Genomic DNA, 19,524 nt, shown 5'->3' with positions numbered 1-19,524 from the left:
AGGCGGAGGAATTGGGAATATGGGATGGCATTTTTGCAAGAGGTAGGGTGGGAAGAGGTGTAATCCAGGTAGCTGTGGGAGTCGGTGGGTTTGTAGATGATGTCAGTGTCAAGTCGGTCGTCACTGATGGAGATGGAGAGGTCCAGGGAGGGGAGGGAGGTATCAGAGATGGTCCAGGTAAATTTAAGGTCAGAGTGGAATGTGTTGGTGAAGTTGATGAATTGCTCAACTTCCTCGCGGGAGCACGAGGTGGCGCCAATGCAGTCATCAATGTAGCGGAGGAAGAGGTGGGGAGTGGTGCCGGTGTAATTACGGAAGATCAACTGTTCTACGTAGCCAACGAAGAGACAGGCATAGATGTATCAAAAAGCCATTCAGTTAGCAGTAAAATTCAAATTTGATGGTGTTGACAACCTGAATCCAATCATATTATAAGAATTTAACGTGTCATGGTGGGTATATAACAGAGGGGCAACTGGACAGAGAGGAAAGAGCGAACAGTCATTTGACGAGAGAGAAAACCTGCCATCTAAGAAAGAAATACTGGGCTCTCACAAAAAATTCTCCACGCTTTCTAAAAAGCACTATTTATCTATAAAAGGTTTTGGCATGTTTAGCGAATATTCTTGACACCAGAAAACAACAGAGAAGGCATTTTGGTCAGAAAAAGATGATGGAAGAAGATACAGAAAGTTCAGGACGATACATTCTATGTGAACTTTGAGAAACTAAGTTTTAATTTGCTGTTTTCTTATTATCTGGATTTCTATAAGTGGGGGACCTGTGTTATTGAAACAGCACACCAATAGAATCTTGTTTTATTCAGGAATAGGTAGTTAGAGAAGGACTGTTCAGTTTGATGGTTGTTCTGTTAATTTGTTCATTGTTGGAGTTAGATAAATAAATGGTTACTTGTTAATTATAGATTGGATGAAAGGATTCAATTTCATTTAACCACTCCCTTATGACAGATTGTGGGGGTGAAAGGTAGGTTATATCTCTTGTCACACTTCTTCATCAGATTATGAGGCAGGGTGCTCTTCTCTGGATGTTTCAATTTTAATTATCAGAGGGCCGTCAACCTCTGCTTCGTAACAGTACAGAGAAACACCAGTCAGTACTGACCATAATCCGTTACATTTTTCCACAAAATGTAAGACCCAGAATGCCAGATTATTCCATTGGAGCTTGTTTCTTCAACTGTACAACTTGAAAAAAATCACCCATGTTATTCCATTTCAGACTAAGAAAGGAAGAAGATGCAGTTGGTCACTCGATAACGGAATTTGGAGTAGGGACCAAAAATAAAATGGCTTCTGTTTCCCACTTTTTTAATTAGAGGAATCTTCTGCTCATTCAGTTCATAATGTCAGATAATCAGATAGAACTGGGCATTGTCAGGATACATCTGCAAATTAAAATCATCCTTTTAGATAATGTCATCAACGTCAGATGGGAAACTTTAGAGAGCCAAGGATAGGTCGATAATAGGAGAAATCCATGGTAATGTGTAAGAATGCAAAGTAAAGCCATAACAAGTGATTCCCTGGCTACATTTAGTTGTGATTTGGGGGTGCCAGTGTTGGACTGGGGTGGACAAAGTTAAAAATCATACAACACCAGGTTATAGTCCAACAGATTTATATGGAAGCATTAGCTTTTGAAGTGCTGCACCTTCAAGGAACAACACATCGAAAGCTAATGCTTCCAATTACTGGATGACAGTGGAAGACATTGAGAATAGCATTGTTAACTGCATCAAACACAGCACACAGTTATAAAGGAATGAAGAGGAAAAGTTTACCTTCGTCTTTCGCAGGAGGGAAATCTCACAGGCAAAATGAGTTCGGAGCATGAGAGCAGATAGCATAGAAGCAAAAGCTATTGGATGTTTGGTCAGCTGAATTAGTAAAAGTGAGGTGCAGCAGAGGCAACTGAATGGATTCTCTCAATCATAGTGGTAAAGAAGTCAACTAACTCTTATATTTATGGTAGGAGGCAAGGGTGGAGCAGACATGGAAGAAGGTTTAACAACATGAGGCCTCTTCTAGGATACTGTGAACAATTCTGGTCGCACAGTTACAGGAAGGACATTATTTAGCTGGAGAGGGTTCAGAAGAGATTTATAGGACATTGTCAGGTATGGAAAGTTTGAGTTATAAAGAAAGGCTGGATAGGCCAGGAGGTTGAGAGGCAGTCTTGTAGAAGTTTATAAAATAATGAAGGGTATAGATAGAGTTAATGATAGTTGTCTTTTCCCTAGGGTGGGAGATTTGAAGACTAGAGGGCACATTTTTAAAGTAAGAAGACAGAAATTTAAAAGATCATGGTGAGCAAACTTTTTCCACACAGAGGGTGGTTCATGTGTGGAATGAACTTCCTCAGGAAGTAGTAGATGTGGGTACAATTACAATGTTTAAGAGACATTTGAGTAAGTACATGAACAGGTTTGAAGGAATATGGACCAGGAACAGGCAGGTGATTCTCGTCTAGTTTGGAATTATATTTGGCATTGTCTGGTTGGACTGAAGAGTCTGTTTTGGTGTTGTTTGACTATGACTATATAACTATGACTCTATAACATGGTTTGTATTGGTGAAAGGAAACCAGGAGTTATCTTTGCATTCTAGGGTTCCTCATGGGAGAATCTAGGAACAGGCAACTTTGTTTCACAATAAAGGGGAACCAATATAAGACTGAGATGAACTCTCTTTTCTCAGAGTTGACAGCCTTTGGAACTCCCTGCCATAGACTGGTGGCGGTGATGTTGGATGAGGCATAATCCTATTGATTAGCAGTGCAAGCTCAAAGGGTCAAATGGCCTATTCCAATTCATATTTCTAATGGCCTATAATGCTGGAATATTGAGTAGGTCTACTAGACAAGAGCAGAATTTGATTGTGTTTTAGGTGCCCATCCAGATCGGACGGTAGACAGATAAACCATTTGCCTGTCATATCCTATAAGTCCACCACGCTTGTGGATTTAAGAGAGATGATAATGAGAGGGGTATGGTCATACAAATCTGTATCTGCAGAAATGTGATGAATAGATGGCCAAAGATTAGATAGTTGCAAGTTTGGAAGTGCAGCTAGTGTGTACTTATGCTTCAAGACACAGCTACTAATGGTGTGATGAAGTGAGAGATCGGAAGTGGGTGATGTTGGAAAAAAAATCTGAAGTCAGAGAAGAAAATTTAAAACTTAGGTCTGGAGGACTAGAAACTAACATATATCAGTGAGAACCAGTATGATGCACAAGTAGGGATACTGTTGAACAGGGTAGTTTGTATGAGTTGCAGTTTTTTTTAAGAGGTCAGTTGGAGAACTCAAGACTAATAAAACACTAGAACAGTAAAGTCTGAAGGCATGCAAAAGGATGAAAATGCCATAAAAACTGAGTCAGGAATAGAGACGGGTAGAAGTAGACTAATCTACGAGAAGGAAGTTTAATTCTGAATTTGATCTTAAAGAGTCATAGAGATGTACGGCATGGAAACAGACCCTTCGGTCCAACCCGTCCATACCGACTAGATATCCAATCCAATCTAGTCCCACCTGTCAGCACCCGGCCCATATCCCTACAAACCCTTCCTACTCATATACCCATCCAAATGCCTCTTAAATGTTGCAATTGTACCAGCCTCCACCACATTCTCTGGAAGCTCATTCCATACACGTACCACCCTCTGCATGAAAACGTTGCCCCTTAGGTCTCTTTTATATATTTCCCCTCTCACCCTCACCCTAAAACTATGCCCTCTAGTTCTGGACTCCCCGACCCCAGGGAAAAGACTTTGCCTATTTTTCCTATCCATGCCCCTCATAATTTTGTAAACCTCTATAAGGTCACCCCTCAGCCTCCGATGCTCCAGGGAAAACAGCCCCAGCCTGTTCAGCCTCTCCCTGTAGCTCAGATCCTCCAACCCTGGCAACATCCTTGTAAATCTTTTCTGAACCCTTTCAAGTTTCACAACATCTTTACGATAGGAAGGAGACCAGAATTGCATGCAATATTCCAACAGTGGCCTAACCAATGTCCTGTACAGCCACAACATGACCTCCCAACTCCTGTACTCAATACTCTGACCAATAAAGGAAAGCATACCAAACGCCTTCTTCACTATCCTATCTACCTACGACTCCACTTTCAAGGAGCTATGAACCTGCACTCCAAGGTCTCTTTGTTCAGCAACACTCCTAGGACCTTACCATTAAGTGTATAAGTCCTGCTAAGATTTGCTTTCCCAAAAATGCAGCACCTCGCAGTTAACTGAATTAAACTCCATCTGCCACTTCTCAGCCCATTGGCCCATCTGGTCAAGATCCTGTTGTAATCTGAGGTAACCCTCTTCGCTGTCCACTATACCTCCAATTTTGGTGCCATCTGCAAACTTACTAACTGTACCTCTTATGCTTGTTGTAGAATTTGATCTTGTCGTCAAATTTGACAAATGGAGAAAGTGAGGACTGCAGATGCTGGAGATCAGAGTCAAGAGTGTGGTGCTGGAAAAGCCCAGCAGGTCAGGCAGCATCTGAGGAGCAGGAGAATCGATGTTTCAGGCATAAGCCCTTCATTAGGAATTCATCACAAGTCTCACAAGAACGTCATCACAAATCTGACACAGTTTGTTTCAAGCAAATGATTGGCTAGTATCTTTGTGAAGCTTTAGGAATCTATAGCTGTTACAAGGACAGTGGTTTCCTTCTTCCCAATATTTAGCAGGAGAAAATGTACAATGTATGCTTTGCTAAATAAGCAGTCTTCCCAAAATAGCCAGTGGAGGGATCATGTGAGGTGTTGGAGACTTCACGTTGGGTGTTGTCAAGAAAAATACTACTAGAAATCTGAAATAAAAATAGACAATGCTGAATATAATCAGGAGGTCAGGCAGCTGTCTCAAAAAATACAGGGCCAACTTTTCTCCAGCTGTCTAACCTGAATATTTCTAGCATTTTCTATTTTTATTACATGTATAGCTGGACCTAACATATGATGCTTTTGAAAGGCAGCATAGCGAGGAAGAATTGTGGGTTAAAGATATCTCTCTAGTGCTGTAAAGAGAAGCCACTGGTACAGACTTGTAGAGCTCAAGCTACAGTTAAATGGTAGAAAATGAAGGTGGAATGTAAGTGAATTGGAGAATGAAGGAAGGAGATTGAAGGAGGGTGTTCTTTACTGTTCCAAAGGACAAGAAGAAGAACACTTTCAGGAAGAGGCCTAAAACTGCACATCTCTTTTGCGCATATAGGTAGTCACATTGATTATAAGTAGCATAGTGGGCAGATAAAGTTTACTTATGGGTCAAAAGAAATGTACGTAACTAATATGCAGTCTAAGGATGCCCAGTACAATTACAAAGTAACTTCAATGATGACATCATAAAGTATATCCAGGAAGTTTGTTGGTTATTAGTTCAGAAATGTGCATGCACTCATTGGCCATTCCTGTCGCATCCAATTCACTGCCATCTTTTTGAACATCTGTTGTGTTAATTTCAAGTTCACCACTAACAAGGTCAGACACACTGGATGGTATGTAGGAACTCATTTGGGATGGCCCCAAAGATTGGCTGTCCTCTAAAGCCTTGCATCCAGTCATTGAACTTGAAAGCCTGGGGAGCTCTATGCTAACTGGATTGATGTCTCTGTGAAATAGAGTTGACTCAAGTTGTTTCTTATTTTCTTCTTTGCTTGTTAGGTTCAATGTGTTTCTAAATTGATTTACCTCTGAGCTGGTAGCATCATTAGATAGATTTGAGGCAGCCACTTTCTGATGATGACTTTTCACATTGGATATTCCTTTTAAAGATCGAATTGGAGATTGCTGGGATGGTATAGGTAATAGAACTGAATCGTCTTCCCTCTCACTTTGAGCTGCTCCATTATTGAAATGTTTTGAAAGGTTAGATTCTAACTCATTGTTAGAATTCGTATGTTTCACCATAGTGGAGGCTGCCTCTATACTACTATCCAAATTATCTGTACATTTGCTTGTAGGCTCAGGACTGGTAAAATCTTCTGAGAATCCTGTTGCTTCAGGACTTGTGAAGTCCTCAGAATACTTTGGGTCAGCGCAGTCATTATAGCTATTAGAGGAAATCTGTGCATCGCTGTCTTCTGCTTTTGTTGAATAAATTATGGAGACAGGATTAATTTCTGAAGTCTGCAGCACATTCTCTGCCCTGTTAACTCTGTCACTGACATGGTGGTCAGAATCCAGATTGAAAGTTTTGGGTACATTGATCTTTACATCTTCTCTAACAAGTATCCTGTCATTTGTTGCATTTTGCAACATCTGAAAGTTTGACACTTTTGAAGTTGGTCCCAGAGTTTGAACACACATCTGTTCTTTATTAGTGACATTTTCCAGTTTGGATGTTTCTCCAAAATTACCTGTGTTTTTATTTTTTCTACTTCCGAGAACTTTTGGAGAATGGAGAGAGTCTAGTTCAATACTATTTTCAATTAATGTTTCAATGTTTTCTTCAAAATAGCCACTTTGGAAAGAAAACGTTCCAGGAAGGTACTGATTTTCTTGAAGAAATGTTGATGGACCACTTTTGCTTTTACAATATGTTGCTGCAGTCTTTCTCTCTTTCAGTTGTTTATTTCTTGACAGCTCCCTTTGCTCATGCAATATCAGCATTTCTGGGTTTGTCTTCTGGAGTCTTAACCGCAATGTGTGTGTTAATCCATACGTCAGCTTTCTTTTTGGATGCTTAGATTTGTTCTTTGTATTAGTTTGCTTTGTTGTATTTTCTTTATCAAAGTGCTTTAGAGATATCATGTGTTTTTGAAACTTTTCTTTTTGAATCTTTAAATTTGAACTGGTAGGCTTTGGATGCTCCGGTTCTGTTGTACGAATTGGTTTATGAACTTTGGGTGAATCATTCTCTAATCCACTGTAAAGCCATGTAAGTTTAGGGTGAACGGGAAGAGGAATCCCCTGGGGAACCTGATTATGTAGCAAAGAAAGTTCTATTAGAAGCGCATTTAATAAAGGTAACTGACTGATGTTATTACATGGATCAAACTGTGGGCTTGTATCGTATACTTGTGGCTTTAACCTAGATGTAGTTTCCGACTGACTTACAGGCAGATGAGAATAATTTACATTCTGTTTAATATCGAACGATCCACCAGCATCATCCGTATCTTGTTCCTCCAATGGAGCTGACATTGTATCGGGTTCGACTACTCTGCGTACTTCAGCTATTTTTTCTTTGGATTCATTTGTTGACCGTGTGTAATACATAGGGGGTGGACAAAAGACATTGTCTACATCTAAATCCACACTTCGTTCAGTTTCTAATCTTCGCAGTCCCAGTTGGTGTTCCATGGGTTCCCCCTCAGTCGGTTTGCGCGGTTTACGCTTTTCCTCCTTTGGCATCGAGATGACAACAGGTACCTCACTATCGAGTATTTGCACTTTTTGGTCGAGAATCCGATTATCCACCAGCCGGTCGGGGCTTTTTGCAGAAATAAATAATGTTTTACCGCTATGTTGAGACATAAACTCCTCGCACTTTTTATTAACATCGGACAAAACTGGCGCTTCCACGGTTTTGAGTGGAAGTTCTTTGACATCTAACATTCCGCCAGTCACATTCTCTTGATCATGCGGCAGTAAAGCCGCCCCCAAACTCAAGAGTCTGTATCCCACCGAAATGTAGCCGACTTTTCTGCCCATGAGATTGTACAAAGCGTGAAGACCCTTACTACCATGCATGGACGGCATCCCGATCTCCTCAACTTCTCTTCTGATTTTATCCACCGCATCTGCTAGAGAAATTAGGCAACTGCCAAGGAACTTGGGTACCCGAGGGAAGACGTCCAGCAGCATGACGTACAAAGGTGTGTTGCTCAAATGGCTGTGCAGGGACGCTAGGCTGATCTTGAATAGGCACGATTTCCCTTTGCTGAACGGGACGTCAGAACCATAGGGTGCTCGTTCAGGGATCGCTTTCTCCTTGTCGGACACCCAGCTCCGCCGTATACATTCCGCTCGCTCCGGTTCAATTTGATGGACAAGTAAGGTTGGAAAGTCTAACAGCCTGAAAGCCACCGCAAACAAAGGTCCAGGTCCGGGAGTCCAAGGCCCAGGCTCAAGTCGCACATTATCCACCAACAGCTCCAAGGAAAACAACGTTTCCATGGTGGGCGCTTTGGCTGCACTCTCACTGATGGTCATAATGACGGGAGGCTTGATTTTCCCCTCTCTCCGTGCGATAACGTTTCTGGGTAACGAAAACTCGAGCAAACTTCGTCCGGAGAAGCTTCAAAGCCGAAACCTTAGCAACAGCGCCCGAAAAGTATCGCGAAACCTGGCTGGAATCGCGCGTTGCCCTCCGGGAGTTGTAGTTTGTTTCCCGATCAATTAGTTCCCAATTTCTCTAGGGGAAGGGCCGCAAAATAACTACACATCCCAGCATGCCTTCAAGCCACAGATTTCGCTGCGCAATTAATAGAAGGGGCGGAGGGGGCGGTGCGGTGACCAATGGAAAGCGCGGTTGCAATGCCCTCGCGGGGCGTGGAGGGCGGATGACCAATGGGGTGAGTGTATGGCCGGTGGGTGAGGGGAGGGACATCTGGCGTCAGGTTGGGTAGAGGTGCGGGAGAATGTGAAAACTTTCCCAGCCTACTGGCTGTGGGAGGTGGTGCTGCTGCTGCTCTTGCAGTGGCAATCGGAGGCTGGGATCTGTGGATTGGGATCAGGATCGGTTAGTGGTTCTATGCTGTTGCATAGCTTCGGGACTATATGAAACGATCCAGTTTGTATGTCCGGCTCCGAGCGCCGCGACTTCAGGTAGGACGAAGCTGAAAGGGAGATTGCGAAGCGGCGGCGTGTTGACAAGTCAGTGTTCTTTTTAAAGAGGGGAGCCCGGTGATGAGAGTTCACCTTTAACTGGGCTCGCTCGGTCTGTTGAGGTGTGGCAGGGCTTACTGCTGTTGGTGGGCAGATGGGTTGCTACTTGGTCCCTTCCCCCGCTTCGAAATAGTATTTTTTTATTTATTCACGACAATTTCCTCCCACCCGTCCTGGCGTCTCCATAAATATTCACTTCCCGCAGCTCCAATCCATTCAGGATTACCCCCATGGCAGAGAGCGCTCAGCAAGGTCTCTCCACCGACCACCAATTTCCGAAGGCAGGACAACAGACCCTCCTCTGGTTGGTTGTATTATTGATGTTTTCTGGATCACGAAACCGGTCAGGAATAACGGGATATTTTCCACAAAAGATCTGTTTTTGAGGGCTGGTGTGGATATCGATTCGGCGAGGAAAACCAGGTGGTCCAGCTTATTTATTTACCCATATATTATCTTCTGTTGAAACAAAAGAATTTGTTTTCCAAGTCCCTATCATCTTCCCTTTCCGCGTAGTTGCCCCTCACTCACGAACCCGTAAAATCCACCGGACCCTGGTAACTAATAAAATATTTCGTTGATTCGGACTCTGAATGCAGACTTATCGTTGAGAAGTGTGTGCCCTACTGGGATTCCAATTGCGCATTACCTTGTTTTTCTGGAAGTTGAGGGCATTGGTTGATACATTTTTTTTCTGAGAAATTGGTTTGATTGTATATTTTCCTGCCTCCTAGATTTGTCCGCTAGATGGCTTAGAATTACTACACAGTAGAATTTCTGAGTTGAGTTTGCAACAGAATTCTTACCACATGGATATTTTCTTTAGTGGTCAGTACTGTTGACTATTTTGCACCTTTTAGTGCACTGTCCATAAGTCTACGCCTAGAACTTGGTACAACACCGCTACAATTAATATTTGAAGCTGATTATGGGGTGCAAGCTAATCATTAGCATTATTTCACAATGGTTTATTACAAATTGTGAAATCGTCGCACGGAGAAACGAACATTGCGGCAGATTTCGTTTTGTTGATCAATGCTCCCTTCAACCATAGCGGATTATGTGTACATATTAATATCATACATCTTTCAAGGACGTGTTTTTGATTCATGTCCACTAAGTAACATTGCGTTATCTACAACTGAAAATCCCGCCAACTTGTAATGATTCCACTGCCGCTGCCTAGGAACAATGTAATTGATCACCTTCAACACTTATTTAACACTAGTTAAAAGGTATCTTTAAGTATTTTCATTACAGTCCATATATATTCATGGTAAATGAACAACAAATGACCGATAATAATTACAATTTCTACAAAATTTGCTCCGTTTATTTGCTTTAGCCCTCGTGGCAGCGTTTGTCGTGATAACCTTGCAGAGCTTTATTTTTGTCTTCACATAAGGGTATGGATTAGGAATTTAGGAAAACGTGGTAGTAAATTAGACGTAGTATTTGCAGCACTTATATATTAAAGCAATACTTCATTTATTATAATTACTTAATACATTTTGATTGTGACAAGGTTTGAAAGGCGAATCCAATGCTTTGGGCAAAACCATTGTATATAGTTCTGAATAGTTTTCACCTCTGACAGTACTGTTTATATAAAAATGACACTGTTTGACATTGTTTTTTAGTCAGTCTGGGCAGAAGCTAATGGCTTTATAACTCAATATTAAAAGATGAATAGTATTATGCTTATTTTTAAGTAAGCCAATTAAATGATTATTGGTCTGACGAGATGTCAGAGTGACTCTGTTGTTTTTGCCCACAACTGAAGCGTTTTGCATAAACTATCCACTTTTTAATATTTTGTGTATGCTGTTCCTTGTAATGGTACACTGCCAATCCCAGTGAGATCCATGTGGAATTACTGAAATACAGATAAGAATTATCTAGGAAAGTCTGGCTGTAACAAATCTACAAAGGAACTGGAACATTGATAGAAAAATGTTTTCCAGAAGACCGTTTCTATTTACTGTTAAACTTCCAACAATCATTTTGGTTTTTTAAATGTTGTCTTCAGTAAAGAAGCTTCTATTGTACACTGATTTCTAAAATTTCAATGCAACAGCTGTTGGAAAAATTGGTCAGTGGAGTTAGAGAAGAGGCTATCCTGCATGTTCTACAGCCTTAAGTAAGCTCAGTCTTCAGACTTAAAAGTTGTCAGGGCAACGGTTGATTATTTGCAGTTTTCAATGAATAGAGGGAATTGAATATCTTGCTTTGAAATTGTATTGATAATGATGGCAGCTGTGCGATGGGCTATGTAAGTACGTGCTGTCCTGCAACACATTCTTTTAATTTGGCAGTGTTGAAAAGTGTTGTTCTTAATATTATGATCATTAGCACACATTACTGAAAACAGCTAAAATTGTGAGTGTTCAACTAAATCTCTACCATGATGTAGCATAAAGGTTGCTTCTGGACTGGATTTTGTCAGCTTGCTAAATCTTCTCCTGAATAATGAGACTTTGAAACTGAGAAAGCAAACTGTGATTCATTAGATTAATAGTGGTAACATGGTACAGTACTGTTTTTGGAGAGATAATCATGGAATGATTGCAGCGTAAATAGAGACCATTCAGCCCACTGTCTCTGTGCTAACTCTTTGTCATAGTAGCTTGCCTCTTTACCCTTTCCTTGTAGTGCTGCTGAATCTTGTTGCTTCAGGTACTGTCTCCCCAAAGCCTGCTCACATTGTACAAGGCACAAGTCAGGAAAGTGACTCAAGAAGGTTTGACCCAATCTAGGACAAAGTAATCCACTTGGCTGGCACTACATCCCGAAACATTGCTTAAATTGACAATGTACTCAGGCAGCAGTGTATGTCTACAAAATGCACTCTCACAACCCACTAATGCTGCTTTGACCAAAACTTTGACTGCCACCATCTAGAAAGATAAAAGTAGAATAAAACAAAAGTGCAGAGGCTGGACAGTTGAAACAAAAATAAAAATCACTGGCAAAACTCAGGTCTGCCAATACCTGTGGGAAGAAAGCCGAGTTAGCGTTTTAACTCTGGCGACTCTTCAGAACAGAGACAGAAAATCACAGAAGGCAACAATTGCGTGGGTACATAAGCTGCAAGTTGCTCTGCAATCCCCACACCAATCTGACTGGGAATTGTATGGTTTCTTCGTTAACACTGCGTCAAATCCTGGATCTCCCTTTCTTACAGCACTGTGGGCAGACTTGGACCCTAGTGACTGCAGTGCATCAAAAATGCAACACACCACCAACCTTGCAAATATGCAGTAAATGTTGGTGTTGCCTGCAACAACACATGCCTTGAAGTAAAAAGTAAAAATCCACTTCTCCTCCGAAGACTACTTCAATATGCTGCCATCATACTCAGACAGCAGTTCAGATTCTAACTATGTGCAGTGTTGTTTTGTTTAAAAAACATTCACCGTTGTTGGTACTTTTGTTATTTATTTTAAATCAGCATCCTTTCGATTTTGACTCTTTTGCTAGCAAGCAGGGCATCTCCCTATCTACTGTGTCCCTGACATGTAACATTCTAAATCATCTCTTAATTTTCTCTACTCCAAGAAAAGCTTCTGAACAATTTCTTTAATCTATCCTTGTCATAGAATGTTTCTCGACCCTGAATCCCCATTCTCGTGAATCTTTCCTGAATCTACTGTAATGTCTTCAGATTGCAAGGTTTGTGAAGCTCAGGTTGAGGTTTAGGGTGTAGGTTTGCTCGCTGAGCTGTAGGTTTGATATCTAGACGTTTCATTACCTGGCTAGGTAACATCAGTGGCGACCTTCAAGTGAAGCGAAGCTGTTGTCTCCTGCTTTCTATTTATATCTTTCTCCTGGATGGGGTTCCTGGGGTTTGTGGTGATGTCATTTCCTGTTTGTTTTCTGAGGGGTTGATAGATGGCATCTAGATCTATATGGTTGTTTATGGCGTTGTGGTTGGAGTGCCAGGCCTCTCGGAATTCTCTGGCATGTCTTTGCTTAGCCTGTCCCAGGATAGATGTGTTGTCCCAGTCGAAATGGTGGTTTTTTTCAGAATGCTACTGAGATGGTGGCCAGTAATGGACACAGTGGTCAAATGAAGGCAGAATCCATGTTTTCTCCAAATTCATCAGAACATCTTTGGTTTTATACACTCTTTACAAAGCCCAGGATCCCTGATGCTTTGTGAACCACTTTTCAATCTGCCTTTCTACCTTCATTAATTATACAGAAGGGAACCTGTGCAAGCTCTGTGTCATAGAAACATAGAAGATAGGAAGAGGCCATTCAGCCCTTTGTGCCATTTGTTTATGATCATGGCTGATCATCCAACTCAATAGCCTAATCCTGCTTTCGCCCCATAACCTTTGATCCCATTCGCCCAAGTGCTATTTCTAACTGCCTCTGTTGTTTGCAAATTTTGAAATTTGTCCTCTGTACGCCAAAGTCGACATTAATAATATAATCAAGAAAAGCAGGGTTCCATTTCCAACCCATGGGGAACCTCGCTGAATATCACCCCCAGTTCCAGAAAGCATCATTTTCATTGCATTTTCCAGTTGTTCAATCAGCTTTGTGTCCATGGTGTTACTGGCCTTTTCCTTTTCCACGGATGTCAACTTTGTTAAGGACCAAATGCCATTTGGAAGTTGATGCACACCACATCAAACACATGGCTATCATAAACCATCCCTCTTACCTCATCAAACACTCAAGTGAGTTAAATAGAATTTACCTTCAACAAATTCTTGATGGCTTTTTTGATTAATATGCAAGTTGATAGTAATTTTTAATTTTAAAAGTAATTTTACAGCTTAGATCTGCAGACTAACCCTGTCTGTGTTTGAGTTTCTCTTTTTAATGTAAGATTCATCTTAGAAGTGGAAGGTTTACTGTCTTATCACCAAGGAAGAGCTAAATTTACAAGTGCATAAAATTTCTATATTGCATGTAAACTGTTGATGTCCCTTTATTTGTTATTTCTTCAACACTCTGGCTTTACAATACTTGTCTTTGGACAAATTATGAAGTTTAATCAGTAATCAAGTATAGTTAGTAATAATGCTTTGAATTATTTTAAATAAAAAGTGGAAAGCTGGAGTACTAAACTCTTGCCATTTTGAGCAACTTGACTTTGCAGTTCAATGTTGGAACAGCAAATGGAGCCGTGATCACTGTAACACCATATATATCAAGCAGTTTCAAAGGGATTTCAGAAAACATGTAAGGTGCAGCTGCTTTGAATTTGGACCATGCTTTTCTTCCCCTCCTAATTAGACTGTTTTTAAATTTCTTGCAGATTCTTTGTCATTCATAACGGAAGTTTCCAGATATTGCAAAGTAAAACAGATTGTTGTAGTTGCATGAAGCTACTACGACTCATCTTGATATCTAAATAACTGAGCATTTTGGATCATCACCCACAAAATATAAGGAAATCTTTTCCTGAAAAAATTAAAAACATATCTTGAGAATAGTGTTCTGTTGGATCAGAAATTTGACACAGTACATCGATATTGGAGCTCTGAAATGTGTTATCTGGTTAATTCACTTACATTGAGGGCTAAAGTGTGTGGTAGCTGGCTTCAAATGCTGAAATAGCAATCTAATTCCTTGGTGAGAACTGCATGCTGGGTTTTGTGAAGCAATAGTAAAAAATACTGTTGATAGATCCAAATTAATACTCATCCTGTTTATTTCATTTCAAGCTGCGCTCAAAAGATTTAAATAAGAATTTGTTGTATGAATAACTTGATCTCAGGCCACAGACTAATATTAAAGCTGAGGGTTCACACTGCTGATCTGTGACACTAGTTGTTGAAGAATTGTGGAAAATCATTGAAGGGCTACTGCATGTGAAATGATTCCAATTTGGATTTCTGTGCTGATGTGATGTGCTGATTGTGCTAATTTTATGCTGATGAGCTAAACATTAGGAAGGAACTGAGCTTTTCCCAGATGAGAAATAGTAGTTTCAGTGTTACCTTCACTGTTTTGTGTTTTTCGAATGGGGGAAGGGAACACCAGAGGGTTTGCAGATGCTGTGGTCATGGCTCATGCTGTGACAATCTAAAGAGAGCTTTTGTACATGGCAGTTTGCACTGAACAACATTTTAGTTTTGCAGTTAGTTCACTCAATCAGAACCTTCTTCATTTTGAAAGTTGTATTATGGGAGGACTGTAACAAGAGCCTGCTATCTTGAATTTGCTGGTATGTATTCTAGCATGTGCAAATTCACTGAAGTGTTTGCCGTCTTCCTGGAGTGATGCAGAATTTAGCCTTTTGAAATGGTAATTAGTGGAGATTGGGGGTGGGGGGGTAGAAAAGAATGTTTGGTGGTTCTGCTGCTTGAGGGTGTTTAATTTATGGATACCAGATACAGCACAATTCTGCACAATGCACTGATTCAGCTGGGGCTGAATACAAAGTCAGCGCTTGAAGCAAAAAATCAACTGCTGGTATCTCTTGAGATTGCATAATCATAACATATGTTGAATGCAGCAAAATGCAGCAACCTGTGCAGCAGTACTTCTGAGATTTATTTTTAAAGTGGGTGTTTGCAATAGTTTTATTGTTCATGACTAGAAGATTGAGTTTCTATTAAATACATTGTTATTTGACAAATTATTCCAGAAGTCTCGATTAGTAGAGCAGTAAATGCAACACACCAACATTGTCCATTTTCTAAATGACAATTTAGGGTGTAGGTTTGCTCACTGAGTTGTAGGTTTGATATCCAGACGTTTCATTACCTGACTAGGTAACATCATCAGTGGCGACCTCCAAGTGAAGCAAAGCTGTTGTCTCCTGCTTTCTATTTATATCTTTCTCCTGGATGGGGTTCCTGGGGTTTGTGGTGATGTCATTTCCTGTTCGTTTGCTGAGGGGTTGATAGATGGCATCTAGATCTATGTGCTTGTTTATGGCGTTGTGGTTGGAGCGCCAGGCCTCTAGGAATTCTCTGGCATGTCTTTGCTTAGCCTGTCCCAGGATAGACGTGTTGTCCCAGTCGAAATGGTGGTTTTTTTCATCCGTGTGAACACCAGCTAGCCACAAAACGACCCCCTCTCCCTCATAGCCCTACACACGGATGAAAAATAGGAGAAAGATATAAATAGAAAGCAGGAGACAACAGCTTCACTTCACTTGGAGGTCGCCACTGATGATGTTACCTAGCCAGGTAATGAAACGTCTGGATATCAAACCTACAGCTCAGCGAGCAAACCTACACCCTAAACCTCAACCTGAGCTACAAACCTTCTAAATGACAATGTATTCACAACTCAATTTTAACTTTACCATATCCAAAAATTTTTTGTTCCTTTCTATTGATTCTGAAATAATATTCCTCCTAAAATACGATTTTGCAAAGTGATTTTGAATCATGTTTTAACTGTTCTAAGATCTTTGACTGAATTTTATTGAATAAAACCTCTAAAGTATTGCATAAGATTGAAATTGGATTTGAATTTGACTATGACTTTCCTTTACCATAGCTATTATTGGTCAAATAATATAAACATTGCTTCAGCTCCAAAGCATAATCAAATAAGGCATTCTGGACTAAAATGGGGGTATACCATTGATCAAATCTTGCCACTATTTTATGGCATTACTATCTCTGGCAGTTAAGTGTTTCTATTGTTGGAGTAACTTGGGATTCATAAAACATTAATGGAAAAACTGGAGAGGTTTGTACTGTCGAGGTGACCTTTCTTATAGGTATTCATAGTCATAGGGTGCTTGGGCAGAAGTAGATGGGAACAAACTTCACACTTGTGATAGTATTGAGAATTAGGAGCACAGATCTAAAGTAACTGCAAACAAGTAAGCAGTGGTGATTTGGGGAAAAAAAAGTTTCCAAATAGCAAGTATTTCAAATCTGGGAAGCAGTGCCTGAGAGTTTGGTAGTGGTAGGATCAAATAGGGCTTTTAAAAAGGAATTGGATCATTACTGAAAAAACAAAACTATTTTCAGGGCAGCAGGGAAAAGGTAAGCGATTGGCTGTAGGTGAATTGCTCATTCTGAGGGATGTGAGACTGACCTCCTGACATGCTGAATCCGCACTATATAATTCTAGAAATGTGCGGTTTGCAGCGTCTATAGCATCATGTTATAGTATCCTAATGTTTCCCTGAAAGAGAAGCTTGTATAGGTAAATGCGACTTTAAGCTGCAAATGTTGCAATTGGAATGTCAAGGTAGCATGCTGGAAATCAAGACCGGCTACTCTTGGAGTTGTCACAAGAATTAAACATTTTATAAAATACACACAAAGTTCCCTAATTTACCTGATTTCTTTCTGACCCAGTTTGACAAAGCAGGGACCAAGTTTCTATACTTAACAAGAATAACTATTTATTACTAGTAATTTTGATGCTAGCTACAGGTAGGCAGTTGCACATTAGCAGTATATAATGCTATTAATTAACCTCAAATCCCTGTTATAAACCTTTTTAAAATACACGTGAACACACATTGACAAATGTAAAATACATTATGCACAGTGAAGAAAAACGGGAAGGACAGGTTTCCAGTTTCTAATGATGAAATGATCCTTCTGACTCTTGTGGCCAGAATGCTGCCTCGGTCGTCTTTTTCCGGATGCTTCCACTCGTTGATAAGGGGCACAAAGTGGGTGGTTCACTCATTAACAAGTTTGACTGATCAACTAAAAGTCAGCTTGCAATAACTGTTGGAGAAAAGGTAAACTGGTTTTTAGGTTTAGTGAACTTTTACTGCTGATATTTCTGTGTCTGTCTCTCTGCGAACCGCTCCCTACCTGCCGCACCCCCAAACTCTTTGTAACCTATTCTCAGTACCAAGCTATTCTGTTACCTGACACCAAGTGGCAGCACCAAAAGTCTCTGTCAATAACTGATCACTGGTTCAATAAAGTTCTCTTGTTGCCAGCAAAAGTTGCATCTGGACACCCAGTCCGTGCCAAATTGTCTGCGACTCGAACTTCAGTTACTACTTGATCAAACAGTTGTTTACTTGTAGTCGCCATCTTCTTTCAAGACAACCAGTCACCTTTTTGAACACTGCTTTTAATTTATCTGTTGCTCATTTCAGTCGCCTGTTTTTAAAACATAAAATGTCAATCTTTGCATAATTCCCCATATTCTCTAAGTACATGCAAGGTGACTGCAGAGCTGTATCCACGTTTGCTACAAAAGTGCATTGCTGATTCTATTTCCAAACTGTTTTATCAGCAACATATCCAGACCTATTTTGACGACATTTTTCAAGTCTGCAACGTGTGTCATCTAGAAGGTCCAGAGCAGAGGTACATTGGAACACCATCTGCAAGTTCCTCCAAGCCACACAAAATCCTAAATTGGAGCTAAAATTCCACACCTTCGCTATTGTTAGGTCAAAATCATGGAACTCTCTTTGTAACAGAACTGTGGGTGTACTTGCAACCTAAACCTGCAGCAGTTCAAAACAGCTGCCACCACCTTCTCCAAGCAGTTCGACATATGCAATGCATGTTGGCCCAGTAAGTGTCACCCATATCCCATGAACAAATTTAAAATTAGAACCCATAATATTTATGTAAGGTGATAGGTAAAATAAAGCTGACATGACATGCTTTGTTGCTGAGGCGAGACCAGAAGCTATTTTTTTTCATCCAGACTGGATTCACCACAAATCAAAGCTGATAAATTGCTGTCTTGTTAACTGTCCAAATTAGCAACAGAAAAAAATCGCTTGTAGATTTCAAAGACTTACAAAATTTGTTTTTGGATTGAACAATTTATTTGGTTTTTAAGTATTATTCAAATTGGAAAAACCTTTTCTTCCCAAAATCACTGTCCCTGATTTATTTTGCTCTTGCTTGGTTGCATATAGTGTAGTAAGAACCATAAAATTGACTTTTTGATTAACAAAAGCTTTCCCAAAGAGTCAGCTCTCTCATTCTACATGGATTTAGAGTTCATACTTTATCCAAAACTATAATGTTTTCATGTGAAGCAAAATAGCGACCTGTCCCCACAATTCCGAAAATGTTGCTGGCTGGAAAGTCACACAGTATGCTTATCTCCCCCCCCCCCCCCAAAAAGGACTTCAGAAGTTTAAGAAGGCAGCTCACCACCACCTTGAATGTAATTTGCAATGGGCCTAGGTAGGATGTGACACCCTCAACCAATGAAGGAATTGAATTATGTCAGTATTCTTCTTTAAATGAATCTGTTAAATAATAAACTGTCAATTGTTGGGCTTTTTGGGGATGTATTTGGATTTACTGTTTCAAATTTACTTCTAAATATGCTAATACAAGAATTTTAGAAGCTCTTTTAGATAATTCTATACAGAAAAAAAAAATTTGCAAGTTTTTTTTGATTCAGAGACTGGTTTGTAACAGATGTACATTCATTTGTTCATGCTGAGAATTCTGAACTCATCTTTTTATGTAGATGTATTTATCCAGCTACAGCTTGAAAACACGTACTTGTTGGCACAGTGGATCTAATACATTTGATATTACCTAATATAACACTTCTGACCATCTAAAACTGTATTTTGTTCAATATGACAGGAGATCTGCCAGTATAATGTATTAAAAACAAAGTCCTACCCCATTTCAGCTATAATGCAATATTAAAATATTAAAAATCCTTAAAATACAGTTTAGCAACACATTAATCAGTCTGCAAAGTTTCCTGATGAATGAGAGT

At 40.2% G+C, this 19,524-nt stretch overlaps 2 protein-coding genes across 4 annotated transcripts in view; one reads left to right on the top strand and one right to left on the bottom strand.

Annotated features, from left to right (window-relative positions):
• Positions 1–4,345: 4,345 nt before the first annotated feature.
• Positions 4,346–8,329, bottom strand: map10 (microtubule associated protein 10). The gene has a single exon (XM_043680206.1). It carries the CDS (start codon positions 8,191–8,193, stop codon positions 5,380–5,382), a length of 2,814 nt encoding a protein of 937 aa, XP_043536141.1. The 5' UTR covers positions 8,194–8,329; the 3' UTR covers positions 4,346–5,379.
• A 255-nt stretch (positions 8,330–8,584) lies between these two features.
• The window catches only part of LOC122542453 (signal-induced proliferation-associated 1-like protein 2), a 557,075-nt gene continuing 546,135 nt past the window's right edge, over positions 8,585–19,524 (top strand). Inside the window, exon 1 of one of the 3 annotated variants that reach the window (XM_043680159.1) lies at positions 8,585–8,808. The gene's annotated coding sequence lies outside the window, so the exon portion shown is untranslated. Of the gene's footprint in view, positions 8,809–8,839; positions 9,292–19,524 lie in introns of those variants that run through there. The other 2 variants (XM_043680179.1, XM_043680169.1) reach the window with 2 other exon arrangements.

The sequence above is a fragment of the Chiloscyllium plagiosum genome, chromosome 3 (assembly GCF_004010195.1).
Source record: "Chiloscyllium plagiosum isolate BGI_BamShark_2017 chromosome 3, ASM401019v2, whole genome shotgun sequence".
NCBI classification, from domain to species: Eukaryota; Metazoa; Chordata; class Chondrichthyes; order Orectolobiformes; family Hemiscylliidae; genus Chiloscyllium; species Chiloscyllium plagiosum.
Note: the sequence above shows the minus strand (reverse complement) of the source record. Positions and strands in the feature narration are given on the sequence as shown.